General features: G+C 45.0%; 1 protein-coding gene across 5 annotated transcripts in view; it reads left to right on the forward strand.

The window, feature by feature from the left end:
* Positions 1 to 6,580, forward strand: part of ZNF629 (zinc finger protein 629) — a 33,218-nt gene extending 26,638 nt beyond the window's left edge. For 3 of the 5 annotated variants that reach the window (XM_072597548.1, XM_072597550.1, XM_072597547.1), the window contains 2 exons: positions 2,447 to 2,555; positions 2,728 to 6,580. In XM_072597548.1, the coding sequence (XP_072453649.1) occupies positions 2,483 to 2,555; positions 2,728 to 5,198 (2,544 nt within the window). In that variant the 5' untranslated portion in view covers positions 2,447 to 2,482 and the 3' untranslated portion in view covers positions 5,199 to 6,580. Of the gene's footprint in view, positions 1 to 1,741; positions 1,877 to 2,446; positions 2,556 to 2,727 lie in introns of those variants that run through there. The other 2 variants (XM_072597549.1, XM_072597551.1) reach the window with 2 other exon arrangements.
* The last annotated feature ends 10,649 nt before the right edge of the window (positions 6,581 to 17,229 follow it).

Consider the following 17,229-nt stretch of genomic DNA (forward strand, 5'->3'; position numbering starts at 1 on the left):
CTGAATTTTCCTCTCTCTGTCCCTTTTTCAGGGTGACCCTGAGGATGATTCCTTCTCCTTTTTGTGTTTGTTTCCCCACCTCCTTCACTTTGGGGCTTCCTTACAAATATAGAGGAAATCATCTAGGTCCTTTGGGATCTTTTAAGGGAGAAATCAGAAAAACTTTGGGGGCTCTGGTCATCCTTCTACTCTTTTTTTGTTTTTTAAATTATTTTCTTCCTCAGGTGGACCTGGTGATTGCCCTGAGTCACCCTAACTTATTACTTAGGCCCAGTGCTGCTTTCCACTAACCCTTTCTTTTCCACTCTGGGTCAATGATTCTGATAATTCCAGTTCATATTTGTGTGTATACATACATACATACATACATACATACATACATACATACATACATATGTATATATCTCCTGCCAGTCCATCCTCTGTATATAGATTGAACCCTTCCCACTTCTCCCCAGAAATGCTAATATGTAGCAAGGCATATTAGAAAATTAGAAAATCTTCTCTCCCCAGGCTTATACAGACAAGATTTGGGGAAAGGGTGGTAAGGAGCAGTTCTTTCTCTTCTTCTGTCTTCAGACAGGATTACCCTTTCCCAAGCATCTATCAGTTGGAAGCCTTTCTTAATCTAAGAAAAAAAATCTTGAAGGATAAAGGATTGCTTCTTAAAGACCAACCTTTCTGCCTCCTACTTATTATCCTTTGTAATATTTTCCTTGGGGTCTGCCTTTTGTAAAGAAGAGGAAAAAAGACATGATGTAGTCAACATTCTTTCCTGTTTAATCTTTCAGTTCTTTTTTCATTACCATTTCTCTTGTTTGGTCTCTCTCCAAGATTTCCCCTTCCCATGCAAGCACAAAAGCACTTATACATATCCTATATCCAGGGGTATGCTGGTAAATGTTTAACAACTGACTCCCTGAAAACAACAAATTTATGTTTGACACGCTTTTAAGTTTAATCAGCATTATTAACATTTTCTTCATCACTTCCTTAAGTCTAGCAAACAAAACACTAAATCAAGCCCTGATCTGAAGCACAGGCTAATTTCTGAGGTACAAATGCTCCCACTGAAAATGTAATAATAGGCATAGCTGATAGGAACTGACTGCAGTATACCACTGCCTATGCCTACCATTCTCCTCCCCTTCCTCCCCAAAACCTACACTCACCATTTTTATATCCTGTTTTCTTATTCTCATATAGAGGCATCATCATTTGTTTTTGAGTTATAGTTGGCCATGTCTATCTTTGGGGCCACTCTGACCCCCTTGATCTTTTTCTGCTATCCTCGTATAAAATCTCTTATTCAAAAGTATTGAATTAGACATATTTTGGAAAGTCTTAAAGGAAGAGCTAGAAGTGTCTTGCTCCCTAAGTACCATTTGAAGAGCAAGCATCATACTTTCCTGACCTCAGGAAAAAAAAAACTTAAGAAGGGTTATGAAGCTGTGAAAAGATTTAAGTGGAGGTTACTTCATTTTTATCTTAGTTCTGGCTCTTCATATAATTTAATCCTATATTGGAGCAGAAGATAATTGAAATTTTACCTAGATGTGAACTGCTTCTGTAGGTCATGCTATCCTTTGTTGCCAGCAAGGTGTATTCTTTTCCCAGCTCAGAAGTACACTTTGTTCAGTCTATGGAAAGTGGTCCAGGAACTACCGTGGGAGTTCTCTCTCTCCCTTTCTTTTTGCCTTCCTTTGGCTGTGCTTAATAACATCTACTTCTAAGTGATATTTCCAACTTCAACTTTTCCTGCTCTGCTTGAGACCAGCAAGCCAAACCCAAGTCTCTTCCTGAGGTTGTCCCAATACTTGAATAACGGGGAAGGGGAAAGTACTCCTATACCGTTGGAAAACTTGTTCTCCCCAAGGCAAGTGATCTTTTTTTTTTTTTAACCCTTTAAATGTCAAAAACAACCCTACCTCTTTCTAGGCCTCATAAAGCAAGCATTTATTGGCCTTAATTAGCAACTCTATTAAGGAAGAAAAATTAGAACCTTAATGAGCTTCCCTGATTGGTGAAATAACAGGTTTACCTGCCTGGTTTCCCAGCCCCTAGGCATCTATGGTGTGGGGTGAGAACCTCATATTCTCCCCTCCCCCACCCCACTGTGGGAGGGCTAATGCTGTCTATGCCCAAAACAGAGTTCAAAGTATTTATGCCTAATGAGGTTTTAATTGGGCTTCTTAATTTACTTTACTGGTTTCCTGAAAAACCAAAACCTAGATCAAGAAACTGGCCCAGAGAAAAGAGGGGAGACTGAGAACCAAAGAAACGGGGAGGAAAGGTCTTGAGACCTGAGGAAGGGAAAACTGAGCCTCAGAGAGAATAAACATGACCAGAGAATCACACTTTCACACCCAGTTAAATCCTTCAATTGTCTTCAGCGTGCAAAATCAATTCCCAGCCCTGTCACATTCTCATCTCTTTCCTTCCCTAGGGTCCCTTGAACCCCACACCGGCCCTGATCTCTAGGATGGAGCAAGGGGCAGAGTTATGGGGCCCAGATCTTCAGGGCCCCGAGGAGAGCCTGAGAGATGGTCATAAAGGTGAGGGGAACAAGAGGAGAACTGTGGTCCTAAGACAAGAGACAGACTGGGGAGTAGATTGTCAGGGTTCTGGGAGGGGAGCAGGTCTAGGGGAAAATCAAAGGAATATATTGGGTCTGGACCCCTGGATTCTGAAAGGAACTGGAGTTTGGATTTTCCCTTTCTCTCATAGGTGCTAGAAGTGAAAATGAGAAGGAGAGTCTTCAGCCAGAGGGGTCAGGGGACAAGCTGCCTTTGGGAGACCCACCCCATAGTCCAGAACTCAAGGATCCCCCAGAGATGCCCCTGGAGGAGATTCCTTTGGATAATCCAGCCTCTGAGTCAGTTCCTACCCCCTCTGATTGGACCAAGGCATGTGAAGCAGGCTGGCAGTGGGGGCCCCTGACTACCTGGAACAGCCCCCCAATAGTGACAGCCAATGAGCCCAGCCTTCGTGAGCTGGTCCAGGGCCGGCCCTCAGGGGGTGACAAACCCTATATCTGCAATGAGTGTGGTAAGAGCTTCAGCCAGTGGTCCAAGCTGCTCCGGCACCAGCGTATTCACACAGGTGAACGCCCCAACACCTGCTCTGAGTGTGGTAAGAGCTTCACTCAGAGCTCCCATTTGGTGCAGCACCAGCGTACCCACACAGGAGAGAAGCCTTACAAGTGCCCTGACTGTGGTAAGTGCTTCAGCTGGAGCTCCAACCTTGTGCAGCACCAGCGGACACATACAGGTGAGAAGCCCTACAAGTGCACTGAGTGTGAGAAGGCCTTCACCCAGAGCACCAACCTCATCAAGCACCAACGCTCTCATACGGGTGAGAAGCCCTACAAGTGTGGGGAGTGCCGACGTGCCTTCTACCGCAGCTCAGACCTCATCCAACACCAGGCTACCCACACGGGCGAGAAGCCCTACAAGTGCACAGAGTGTGGCAAGCGCTTTGGCCAGAACCACAACCTTCTCAAGCACCAGAAGATCCATGCAGGTGAGAAGCCATATCGGTGCACTGAGTGTGGCAAGAGCTTTATCCAGAGCTCAGAGCTGACACAGCATCAGCGCACACACACTGGTGAGAAGCCCTATGAGTGCCTAGAATGTGGTAAAAGCTTTGGGCACAGTTCCACCCTCATTAAGCACCAGCGTACTCATCTCCGGGAGGACCCCTTCAAGTGTCCAGTGTGTGGAAAGACCTTCACTCTTAGTGCTACGCTGTTGCGGCATCAGCGCACCCACACAGGTGAGCGACCCTACAAATGCCCTGAGTGTGGTAAGAGCTTTAGTGTCAGCTCCAACCTCATTAACCACCAGCGCATCCATCGAGGGGAGCGGCCATACATCTGTGCTGACTGTGGTAAGAGCTTCATAATGAGCTCCACCCTCATCCGACATCAACGCATCCACACAGGCGAGAAGCCCTACAAGTGCCCTGACTGTGGCAAGAGCTTCATACGAAGTTCCCATCTCATTCAGCATCGGCGGACCCACACTGGGGAAAAACCCTACAAGTGTCCTGAGTGTGGAAAGAGCTTCAGCCAGAGCTCCAACCTCATCACCCATGTCCGTACCCACATGGATGAGAACCTCTTCTTGTGCCCTGAGTGTGGAAAGGCATTTGTGGATGCAGCTGAGCTGTTGCAACACCGACTAATACATGGAGGTGGAAAGCCTCCCTCTGGGGGAGCTCTTGGCGATGGGGCAGAGCCAGCCAGCCCAGCAGGAGAGAAACCCTATAAATTCTCAGTGGGGCTTGGGGAGTCAGCTCTGCTCCCACCGCCTGGAGCCAAACCACACAAGTGTTTGGTGTGTGGTAAGGGCTTTAATGATGAGGCTATTTTTATGCAGCATCAGAGAATACATATTGGAGAAAACCCATACAAACCCACTGATGGCACTGAACGTCCATTTCCCCACCCTTCTCAGCTCCGCCCCCAGAGGACCTTCCTTGGGAGGAAATCCTACCCAGTTGCTGAGAAGGGTGACAGCACGGACCATATTGGACCAACCCCTAAAAACCTTGAGGGTCGAGAAAGCTTCAGTCAGAGTTTGGAACTGCTCTCCCCCAAATCCTACATCTGTTCTCATTGTGGGGAAAGCTTCTTGGACCGTTCTGTGCTCCATCAGCATCAGCTCACCCATGGAAATGAAAAACCCTATATATTTCCTGAGTATAGGACTGGTGTTGGGGAAGGGGCAGGACCCAGCCCCATCTTGAGTGGGAAACCCTTCAAATGCCCTGAATGCCAAAAAAGCTTCAGCCTCAGCTCTGAACTCCTGCAGCACCAGAAGGTCCATGCAGGAGAAAAGCCCTATAAAAGCTCCTCTGTTCTCCTAGAGCACCTCAAGAGTCCTCTGGGGGCCCGACCCTACAGCTGCTCTGTCTGTGGCATATCTTTCCTGGACCGCCTGGCCCTCATCCGGCACCAAGGGAGCCACACCCAAGAAAAGCCCCCCACATTTGGGGAGAACCTCCCAGAACCAGCCACACTGCCCACGAGCCAGGATGGGGAAGCACCACTCATGACAGAAAGCAGCAGTCAGTGTGATGGCCCCAAAAGTGAACCAGAAGAGAAACCCTGTATATGTCCTGAGTGTGGAGAAAGCTTCACAGAAAGAGCAACCCTTCTCCTTCACCAGGGTAGCCATCCTGGTGTCACCCAATGAGGCTGAAGTAGGAGGTGTGGGGATGCTCTCTGTCATGAGAGGAAGTACCTTGCTGCCCTATTAAATTATAGGGGAAAGGAGAAGAAACCCAATAAGACTGTAAGGAAAGGAAGGACACGAGAGAAAATCATTTCTACGCATCAGTGATGGGAAAACCATGCAAAGTTTGGGGGGGCCCTTTAGAAGGCTGTAGAGAAAAAAACTGTTGGGGATAGAAACCCCTATAAATATGTAGGAAGAAAACCCTATAAGTCCGTAGCAGAAAAACCCTATAAATATTAGTCAGAAAAAGCCCTATACAATTGTAGGAAGAAAGCTCCATGTGTCTGTAGACATCTTTATGAAACTATGTGAAAATACTTGTGAAACTTTAGGGTTTAGAAAGGGAGGGAGAATCCTCTAAAGCTCTTAAGTTAGGAAACCCCTAAAAAAAGAGGCAGGGAAACAACTTCTCTACAACTGTAGAATAGCCTCCCTCTTCTTTCCTGAAAAGTTAGCAGAGGAATCATCTCTTAGAACCTCTCCTGGATGATTCCTTTGGGGGAAATCCTGGTGAAATTGTTGGGGAGAGGGGCAGGATCAGAGGTCAGGGAATTGCACTAAATTATAATGGAAAGAGAATGGGAATCCTTATGAAGAAAATGTACCCTTGTTAATCTGCTGTGGGGAAAGTTTAGATAAACCATTAAGCAGGGAAAATCCCAAGATATCTACAGGGGAAAATCTTTGAAATGGTAAGAGAAAAGTCCTATAAATTGTGGTGGGAGGATCCTATAAATATAGGAGAAAAGTCCTATTTTGTAGGAGTTAGAGGAAAAGAAGAGGGATATGGGAATCCTATAAAACTGAAAGGGAAAAAGTTAAGGCTTTAGTAGAAAAAAAAAACCCTAAAATTGTGAAGGTAAAATACTTGAGTAGGATGGATGGGAAACCTCATTCTAACTATGAAGCTTTTGGGGGGAAGAGTTCAAAAATTCCAGCATAAAACTATTGGAAGGTCCCTATAAATCTCAGGAGACTGTTTAGAAATAAGTTTTTTCAGTAAGATTTTCTTGGTAAAACTAAAGCCACAGCAGGATATATTTTAGGAGAAACTTTGTTTTCACTGTGTTACCAAAATCTTGTAAGATTAGTGTCAAAACTCCACAGATGGAGGCCGGATCAGATCTTCTGAGGTCTTCTCTCCAGGGAAGGATTCCAATTTTCCTCCTCCCTGTCCTCCCCCTTCTCAGGTTCTGAACTCCTAGGAAGTTCTTCCTGATGTCTAACCTCCATTTCAGTTGCTGCAGCAATAGCCCATTTCCTCTTGTTCTGTCCTCTTCTGGAGAGAGAGAATAGCTGCTAATCATCCTCCAAAGAATAAAGCCCTTTAGAGACTTGAAGCCTGTGACTAAATTCTCCCTTAGCCGTCAAACTATAGCCACCTCTTGGTTACTTGGGGGGAAGAGAAGGACAGACTTTAGATGAATGAAATTTGGATGATCCAGGGACCTGATACTGATTTCCCACCCAACCTTTTTACAGGAGCTGGGTGGGATGGACCAGTGGGCATGGCATTCTTCTTCTTCTTCTTCTCCACTCCTGCCTTCCTTAAATGTTTATTAAGCAAAGACTTTTCGCCCTGCAGTAATCAAGAGTTGGCTGTAAACCCGCCCTCCTTTTTTTATCCCTTATGCCTTTAATCTCCTAGTGTTTTCCTTTACTTCCAGGCTCCCAGGTGCCTTCTGGGGTTATGGGGCTCTGCAGTGAGGTGACTTCCACATGCCCTGCTTTTCTTTAGATAGCTCAGTACTGTGTAACCAAAAACCTTAGAAGGGGAAAACCCAAAGAAATAAAACTTTGCTTTCTTAGAGGGACCCCCTTCCAGTTTCTAAGAGAATACACATCATGTAAGCCTACAGTAATGGCCCCGTAATGGGGGAGGTGGTTGGGGGTTACATGACTGTAAGGGAGCTAACTAAATAGCTCAAAGGAGACTGGCCCTGAAATATATAGGAAAAAAGTAAAATATTGAGGAGAAAGGACTCTGTTCAATGGCACAAGAAAATTCCATCCTTAAAGTCTTAGCCATAAAACTAAGGATTCCTGCTGTATAAAACTTTAGAGAAAGTCCTAGGAATTATTTCCCCAAAGAAGGCTACAAAGCTATTAAGGAAACTCCTGCCAAGCTCTGACGGAGAAAGCTCTTTTTGGGGATATAGGCAAAAAAAACTCTCCCCAAAATACTGCTCCACATGAAGTTATAAAAACCCTGGCAGTCTGGAACTGACTGTAGAAGGAGCACTAAATTATATGGAGAAGAGCCCACTTCTACATTTCAAACCACAATGATCAACCCAGACAGACTGGAGTGGAGAGCCCTATAATATGGCAATAAGAGGGGGTGCCCTCTAGGATAATTGTAAGGGTCAGCTATTATAGATTTACATCCCTGGCCCACAAAAAATGCATTCCTTTAAATTATAAGCAAGGTATGAGAAAAGAGCTCCCCTCTGCACCAGCATGGGGGAGAAGTTGGACAAACTGAAGGAAGAAAAGAAGTACTCAAGTCTAGAAGGAAAAAAACAATCCTTTAAACCAGTAGAAGCAAAAATACCCTAAACTGTAGAGATAAAACCTTTGTAAAGCTAGGCAAACAGCATCCCCACCCCCTTAGGAAACAGGAATGATAAGCCCTAAGGAGCTATGGTAGGGGAAACCCTAAAAAGGCCAGGGAAAAGTCCTGTAGGGGAGAGCAATAGCTAAGGGTAGTTCTCAGAAACCAGCCCTATGAGGGCTGTACTGTAGGCTGTGTAGAGGAGATAGGCTGTAGAATATTAGGATGATCGCATGTTATAGGGTTGGGGGGAGGGATTGGGGTCTTCTCTCTAATACAGAGTTTAGGGTGGGAGCCTGATCTGGTTGGGATTTGGAGTTTTCAAGGCAGAAAGGGGGAAGACGTCAGAGGGCCTTTTGGATCCAATCCTTTCATTCAATTCCTTTTCTTTCCCCTAAACTTACTCAGTCCTATACATGGATCTCCAATCCCAGGGCTGGTGACTTTCACTGTTCTGTTCAGCTATGTGTGCTCCCTGCTGCCCCAAGTATCTCTATGGTTTGGATGGGCAGTCACACCATGTCAGCGTCCTCTCTCTGTTGGCTTTGCCCCACCCTAAAATCAGGAACACCAACTTGTTATACTTCATTGTTTTCCATCCCAGAGCTAGCTGCATTTAAAGATGGGGCAAATAAATGAGCTTCAGGGAAGACTATCCCTACCTGATCCATTTTGCTAGCTCCTTGTCATTCCCCCTCATTCTAGGACTGTACTATTCGACTCTCAGTAAAATAAAATATCACCAGGAGAGGCCAGGGTGAGGAAGGAGCCAAGATGATTTGGCAAGCTGGAGATGTCAGCGTAAGGGGAAGCTGAAAACTGATTTAGACAGAGTGGGGTTTAAAGGGTCTGAAAGAGACAAAACTGGAAGATTTCAGAGCTCTAAAATTAGGTGGGAACTTGCTAGCCCTGGGGAAGCTCAGTGATGAAGAGATCTGACGCCATCAGAGCAGTGAGGTGCAAAGGCCTTGAACCATTGTTTGAGGTGTGGTAATCATAATAATCCAGGTCAAGTTGGCCTAGCTTTCCCTCACTGCCCTATGGCTCCTCATTTTCCACACCAGTGGGCTGGGAGGGGTGCCCTCCTTTGAGTGTTGTGTGTCAGAAACAGTGTTGTGTCGCTGGTGGTTGTGTGGAGTAGCTGAAGAGAATAAAGGGAATGCAATTTCCCGAGTTCCTCTCGCCTCTGTCTCCTCCTTCATCCTGGATCAAAATGTACCAGTAATTGCAGTCTCTCCTCAAGACTGGCCACATTTGGGTGCTCTCTGCTGCCAGTGCCAATGAGGAACCTTAGACTTGACCTATTATTGGCACAAGATGGCTCAAACAAGAACTTATTTGTCTGTAGGCTAAAAGCTAACCTCGCTACTTCAGAAGGGCTAGAAAAGGCAGAAGTCAGTGCTCTTAAATCAAAGCCCCAGTGCCAGATTTGAATTCTAAGGAAGTGGCACCATTCACAAGGACCAAACATTGAAAGAGGTGTCCTGGAGACAGTTGGAAAGTTTGTGTGGTTATTCACAATCCATCTCTGGGAGTGAGTGTTTTAGTTCAACAATCCTAGGCCCTAATTCTCAAACCAAAGGAAGGGAAGGCATTTTGCCTCACCACAGCTTGGAATTCATGACTTGGCATCTTAGCATCCAGGAGTCAAGTTCTCTACCTCGTCATTTGACACACTGCCTCAGTCCTTATGATTATTATCCAGAGTCTCATGCATTTGATTGTAGAGGAAGGGTCTTTGGAAGAAATCAGGGGAGAACTGCCCTTTCACCTTTGAGAAAAGGAGCTGGAACTTCAGACCCTAGACTAAGTTGACAAAAGCTGACCCTTTTCCCAAGAAAGAGCTAGGTGAAGTTCATTGCTTCCATTGTCCCCCAGTTCAATCTAGTACACATCTTGCACATGACCTATTGTCCTAGAACCCAGATTGGTTCTTCCTAAATCCTGGTCCTTTCCCTCACTCAAGGGTTTTTGTCTACCTTTTTACACTCCATTACTGCTGCTCTGGTCATTCTCAAGAAATAATCCTTTCCACATCTGATGCAAAGAATTTTCTTAGGTGGGAGAAGACCCCCCCCCCCCCAGGTCCTGAGAAAAGAAGGGAAGAGTCCCTTAGGGAACCTACACAGGTGGTATCCCAACTCTTGTATTGGTGGTGGAACTGAGCCTCTTCTGCTGTCCCTTTCCAGTCTCTGGAAGGGAGTAGAACTGAGAGAGAATGCTGGGACACAGGCTGATCGCAGTAGAGCCACCCAAGCCAGACAATGGAGAAGAATACAGCCATCTGCACCCTGCCAGATACTTTGGAGAAAAGTACAACCATCTCCACCCTGCTACAAGTAAAAAAATCAAGCAAAAACCAGAAACCCTAAAACTAACCCTTGAGCCTGAGATAGGAGTCAGTCAAATGTTAAGTGCTTTCTATGTGCCAGGCTCTGTGCCTCTGTGTTAAGCTCTGGGGAGCCAAAGACCCTCAGCCTGCAACACACTGGAAACATGCAAACAGGCACCAACAACAGGGTAGTTAGGGAAAGTACTCAGATTTACCGGGGTCAGGAAAGGCTTCCTGTAGAAAATTGGATTTCAGTTGGGGCTTCAGGGAAGCATTTCAGGGATGGCAGTCAGCCAGAGAAAATGCCCAGAGCTGAGAGATGGAGTATCCAGTGTCACGGGCTGAAAGAGTACATGGTGGGGAGTAAGATGTTGTTATTGTGTGTGTCCTTTGTTCTCGTAGAGGACCATGACATCAAGATGATGACATGACTTGCAGTTGACTTTGATTTGAGTGGAGGAGGACTGTGCAGGGTCATGAACCTCACTTTCTTCTCCTGAGCCATCTGGGTCCAGTGGCCTGATATTCATCAGGATGACTGGAGATGGCCCAGGATGCAATATGAGACCCTAGTCCTTTTAGGCAAAGATCTTATCGGATTCTCACATCCATTCAATGAACTCTTTAAGTAGTTACTCAAGGAATGGTCCCTTTTAATAAAATTAAAAAAAAATCATACTGGAAGGGGAAGACCCTCAGGCTTCCTGGGTAAAAGAGAAACAGTTACCATTTAATATGAGAACACTGGAAAGGCAGGAGGGGGCTGGGTTATGAAGGGTTTGACTACCAGAGGATTTTGTATTTGATCGAGGAGGTAACGGAGAGCCCCGGAGTTGGTTAAATAGGAACAGTAGCTCCATCCCAGTCCTGGCCTAGCCCCAAAACCTCACAAGTGTACCAGTAGGACACTAAGAGCTTCATCCGGGGCTTTCCTCCCAATTGATGCAAACCACATTCCATCTGTGCAAAGTCCCCAAGGGTGATATTCCCTTGACCTAGCACCAGAGGAATTAAAGCTGGTAAGCCCCAGGCCTTGAAATGTGTAATGAAAGGCTTTTGTCGTCAGCACTAACCTCATCTTTCACTAGGTATGGCCCTTCTCTTGCATTGACTAGCTGGGTCTTTAGCCAACTTCCCAGCTGATTGATGTCACTACTGTGGATTATGGGAGAAGGAGAAAGCTTCAGACCTGGAGGCTTCCTTCCTCCACACTACGCTGTCCCTCTCTCAGCTTCTGCTCCTTCACCCTCTCCTGGTGTCTAGTTTATTTTCTTCCCTTCCTACTGGGAGTCAGTATATTTGGGGGGAGAAGTGATTATATTTTAATGGAGTGACTACTCCCACATGGTAAGGGCAGTGGTGACAAGAATTATGTCCTAATATCTCCTTACAGAACAATATAGGACACTAGATCCAGCTAGGGAGACCATGGACTTTTCTTTTCCTACAGTACTCTCAGAAGATAGTTATCCTTCCCCCACCAGCTCAAGATTAAGTAGGAATGGGTTTTTTATTTCTATAGGGTAGGCTGGCGTGAGGATGTTAGGGCATTTTCTTAGGGTGCCTCCAGTGGACCTCCTCAGCTTTGACCAGTAGTAAAAGCAAGGGGTGAAGTTGGATGTAGTGCCAGGGCCAAAGCTGGGCAGTAATGCCAGAGGGAAAGGTTAGAGTTGAGTCTTGGAGTAAAATTGTAGTGGGATTAAAATTGAGACTGAAAAATGGCCCAGGAGATGTCTGATCTCAGAGACAGTTTCCTGGGCTACAAAGATCCTACCTTAGCAGGGGAGAATCATCAACTAATTCATTAATTAGGGTTTTGCTTGTCTTCTTCCATCCACTAAGCACAGTCGATCAGTTATAACTGGCTTAGTTTCTGCTGTGTGAGTTTCAGCAATTGACAACACAGGTGTTCTAGGATGTGGGACTCATCATTTTCATAGACGGATGATCGCAATCCCAATCCAGCATCTCAGCTCATAAAAAGAATCATAAACAGGTTCATAGATTCATTTCTCTTCCTTGTTACACCAGCCTCAGTCCCAAGTATAGGTAAGCCATTTGCTGTATTGGGTGTGACCTGGTCCAGCCACTTGCTCAGGCTCCAGATGATAATAGTCATCACTCAGTTCAATTTTCCTCTCCTAATTCTGGGGATATTTGTGCTCTGAAAAGTAGATAATGTGGCATAATGTAAAAAAACCTGTACTTAGGTCAAATGTCCTGGGTCTGAATTTTAGCTATTGTTAATAGCTACCTGATAGTGAGCAAGTGACTTGCCCTCTCTGAGTTCCAGTTATTCCCTTATGTTCAATGAAAAGGATGGATTAGATCTCCCAAAGCTCCTTTTTAGCTCTGGAATTGTTCTAAGGTCTTTTCCATATCTGACTTGCTCTGATCCTATATTTTATGATAAGAACATTCTCCACTGGATTTTCCTGACTGAGGGAACCAAATCCTCTCACCCCTATTTAACACCTTAGCTAACTTCCTGGTATAGGCCACCGTCCTTTCCAACTTCTTGTCTGAGTCAGAAATCCAGACAGAGAAGTATCAATTTGGAGAAAAATTCAGACTTTCATTGTAAACTCGTCATGATAACTTTGGCTTTACTGACCAAATTCATTATAATAATCAGTAGTTGGAGTAGGAGTCTTGCGGATATGACTAGAGCTCAGAAATTCTTGGCACTGTTTGACTTTGGGTGAATTCCCCTTTGGCCGTTTTTTTTTTCTCTTAGAGATGGGAGAAATGGTCTCTTGAGTCCCTTTCCAGTCCTAACACTTTATAACTCAGTACCTTCCTTCTACAGCCTTGGCATCACTGCTGTGGCATAACCCCATAACCCCGGTTCACCAGGCTAACATCCTGCTTTCCACTGCTGTACTGGTCTTGCTCATTTTCTCTGCAGAGGTTCTCAGAGCAGTTTTGCTGTTGGGACAGAGGACTTTATGACCCATGGCAAGTGTGGTTCAGGACCTAAAACAACAGGGATGATCCCAAAGGACAATTTGGGGAATTCAGGAGAAGGGTGAGGTTTTAGCTGTAGGTGGGAGCCTTGCAGATCAAGATGCAAGTCTATTTATTTTTCTGTATCTAGTTCAAGGAATAGACCATTGGCAGCTTATGAAAAGCATCACCATAGTATAATAAATTTAAGATGGGAAGGGACTTTAGAAATGATCTAATTGTGATGTAATAAACAGGAGTCAGGCACCTTAGACTTAATGCCTGACTCTGGCACTCATTTACTGTTTATTGCTCTTTTATTTGCAAGTTGCGAATTTTCCCATTTCTATTTTTTCCCTCTGAAAAGTGACAGGGTTAGACCAAAAGATCTCTAAGTTCCTGAGCCAGCCACTTAAGGTGAGTATATAATCTTATAATAATCATGTTTAATTTTTTAAAAAATGTTTTAGTATCTTTTGTTTTTACATCATCTTCATTTTTCAAAAACTTGCCTCTCTCTACTCTCCCCAGTGGGCCATTCCTTGTGAGAAAGAATACCAGAGAAAAAAGGGCATTTAGCAAAACTAACTATACATCAACTAAGTCTGACGGGGAATATTCCATATCCACAGTATCTCAGTCTCTCACCTCTGCAAAGGAGGAAAATGCAAAACATGTTTGATACTTTGTGTTCTGACATATCACTGCTTAGTAAACATTCTTTCCCTGCCACTGATTCAGTAGTTGTTGTTTCAGTCATGTCCAACTTTTCATGACTCCATTTGGGGTTTTCTTGGCAGAGATAATTTTTTTGGGGGGGGGGGAAGGATATACACCTATGATTTCACTGGTGTGAGAAACCCCCTTCCAGTGCTGCAGATCAGCGACCATTCTGAAATGTATAGTCTTGGAGAGTTGTCTGAGACACAAAGGGTTAGTGACTTGTCCAGAACCACACAGCATGTGTTAGAGATGGGACTTGGCCTAGAAAGGTTCCTGACTTTCAGGTCAACTCTTTATCCAGTAAACTGTGATGCTTCCTTTTTTGGGGTGGGATGGATCTGGACCTATAATTTAATTGGTGGGGTGAATGCCTAGTGAGGAAACTTCCCTTTCTTTACCCACGATGAGGCAGCATGGTGTTATGAATGGCCAGCTTTGGAATCAGAAAAACTTGGTTTAAAGTTTTATCTCTGACACATGTCTGTGTAACCCTAGGTAAGCAATTTAACATCTTAATAACTCAGGTAACTATAAATTGCAGATCTGAACCAAAAATAATACTGATCTTAAGAGTGGGACCACTCAAGAAGATGCTCAGGATTGTTAAGAGCACTGTGCAGAGGTGGGGTTGACCTGGGGACGATGACTGTAGAAAACTACACACTTTGTCAAGCACAGTGCTGAACTACTTTTTTAAAAAAAATCTTTGTTACAAGGAATGGCCCAGAGCCATCTTTTAGTTTTTGTCCTTCATAAATGAATGTGCTGTAAAATCAACAGGTACCCATAAAATGTTTTTAAAGCACAGTGTAGCTCTCCAAAGGTAATCCGAGCCATTCTCTTTCTCCTGTTCTCTCTGGGCCCAGCTAAGATGTATATGCTAAAGGATCAGCCCCATGAATTCTCCACCCAACTACATATAATCTTTGCCACACTATTTTCAGTACTTCCTGCAGTTTATTTAATGTTTTGTGCCTTCCACTTCCTCTGCCCTGCAGAATCCTCTCTTCGGGCTGATCTAGCACACCCGCTCTTGAAGGTAAACAATCTAACCTTTACAGGAACTGCAGACAAAGCTTCCATGCTTCATCTGCACCTACTGATTCACTGCCAGAATAACCAGAGGGCTGGTGGCTGTCTCTGTCCTGGCTCTCTAGTAAGAGTTACCACAAAAATTTTAGTTTGGTCCAAAACCAAACTAATCCACTGGATCAAGAGTACCCATTCTGGGAGAAAAGCTTCAGCTCAGGTGCCAGTGAAGGCAAAGCCCTCCCGTCCATGGTGTGGCAAGCATTTAGTCTCCTTCCAACTGTCTTGGAATAACTAGCCCTTATCCTACCTTGACACCACCCAGAGCTTAAGGCTCAGTTTCAGCCTGGCCACTTATGATCAAGAAAAACAAATTGAGAAGTATGTAAACCAAGGTGTCTGGATCAATGCGTCTTGAGAGCACACATGGAGTGCTAAAAACAACCCTCTTGCTAATGAGCTGTGGGTTGTGGATCGTTGGGGCAGGGAAAGGAAGAGAATCCCTGCCACCTCAACTGAGACTGACCTCTGAGATCAAGAGAGTGAGAAGCGTAGGCTAGAGAGAGGAAACAGAATTTTCCCTAACAATTCTCTCTCCTCAATAAGCAACATTTCCACAGTTGCTCTTTGGATTCAGTCACTCAAACTTGGTACCAAAGATGGAAAGACTAGGATGAGGAAAATATTAGCTGTAAAGCCATGGAGGCTGGGAAGGTCTACAAAAAAGAGCAGGGGACGACAGGAAGGAGGGCAATTTTTGTTCTTCTGGGCCTAGGAAGCTGGTGTTATGAGGAGGATTCACTCAAGAGAGGGAGGTAGGCCTGGTCTCTCTGACAACCTAGGCCTAGGAGGTGTTGGTAAACAGATGGGGTGTTCTGGATGGGCTCATCAGAAAGAAACCTAACTTTGAGCTTAAGAGCACTGCCCTGCTCTCTGCTCTATAACCTTGGCCTATTTCTGGGAGAATGGAGCTCAGTGTGTGTGAAAAGGTTGTTTAAGCTATACAAGTATTGGGAAGGGGCTTATTGCCCTCCCTGACCTCTCTTGGCTCTTTCCATTCATGGGGGGGTTTAACCTTTTTGCATCCCTGACCCCTTTCAATCCCCCATTCCCTGATAAATCTCTGAAGGCTCAAGCAGTTCCAACTCTCCAGCCACCGGATAGGAAAATGACAGCTAAGACCTAGCAGCACAGACTAACGCATGAGTAGTTTTCCTTCTGGATGGCTTCGGCCTACTCATCAAGCCCTCAGCAGAACCAGGAAATCTGAATCCTAGGCCTGTGCCTGCCACACCATCTTATTCTCAGACCCAAGGCAAATGAATTGTTCTTTTTTGCGATTTCTTCATTTATGTATAATACTTACCGCATGCTAACTAGGTACTGGACAGACACAAATACAGCATGATTCCTGCCCTCTAAGAGCTCGGTTTGTAGGAGGAGTTAATATATCTACACACTTAACTGTGATACAAATGAGAATGTGAATTAAGTGCACCAGAGAACAGTGCTAGGAGATCAGATGAGAGGTCATCACTTCCAGCTGGAGGGATTAAGAAAGGCGCCGTGGACAAGGGAACATCAGAATTAGACTCTGAAGGATGGAATAGGACATTGTCAATAGGTAGAGATGGTAAGGAATTCCAGGTACAGAGAAAATGAGCAAAGATACAAAGAGGGTGAGTGTTACTTTGGTTGGAATGCATAAAGGACCAAGGTGAAGTGTTTACAAACATACAGGACCCTGAACGCCAGGGTGGGGAGTCTGGGGTGTATCTCCTAATCGTTTGTCCTAGGCCCTCTTTTCTTTTCTTTCTATACTTTCTTCTCTGATGCTTTCCTTTACTCCCAAAGGCAGAGGATTCCCAAATCTTCCTAATAAACTTGCCCCTGACCCACTCCCACATTACCATCTATCTAATGGACACCTCCCTATTGGCACACCTAGCCCATCTCGTCGAAACTAAAATAATCACCACCACAGCCAAAACCCAGCTTCATTTCCTAACTTGACTCCCCCCTTCCCCTTCATATTCAATCACTCAGTTGTTAGGGATAGCCCTCACACTTGCCCCTTTCTCCTAATCAGGGCTGCCTTTCACCGCTCAGCTCAGATGTTACTGCCTTCACAAAGCTTTCTCGTGTTACTCCAGCCAAAGATATTCTTGGCCTTCTGCGTTCCTGGAGGACTCTGTCTGGTTCTCTCCTTTGCCATCATCACTAACCACGTTGTAGAATACTTCTGGGCATACTTGTCACATTATTTCCAGCATCGAGCACAATTAATTGCACTTAGTGGGGCACCTCAGGAGAGTTAACTGGGAGAGCATCTGAGTGGCCTGATCCTTTGCCTTTCCAAGATTATGTGGGCAGCCCTGTGAGAGATGGGAAGAGACTGGAGGTGG

Source organism: Notamacropus eugenii, chromosome 3 (assembly GCF_028372415.1).
Source record: "Notamacropus eugenii isolate mMacEug1 chromosome 3, mMacEug1.pri_v2, whole genome shotgun sequence".
Lineage (NCBI taxonomy): Eukaryota > Metazoa > Chordata > Mammalia > Diprotodontia > Macropodidae > Notamacropus > Notamacropus eugenii.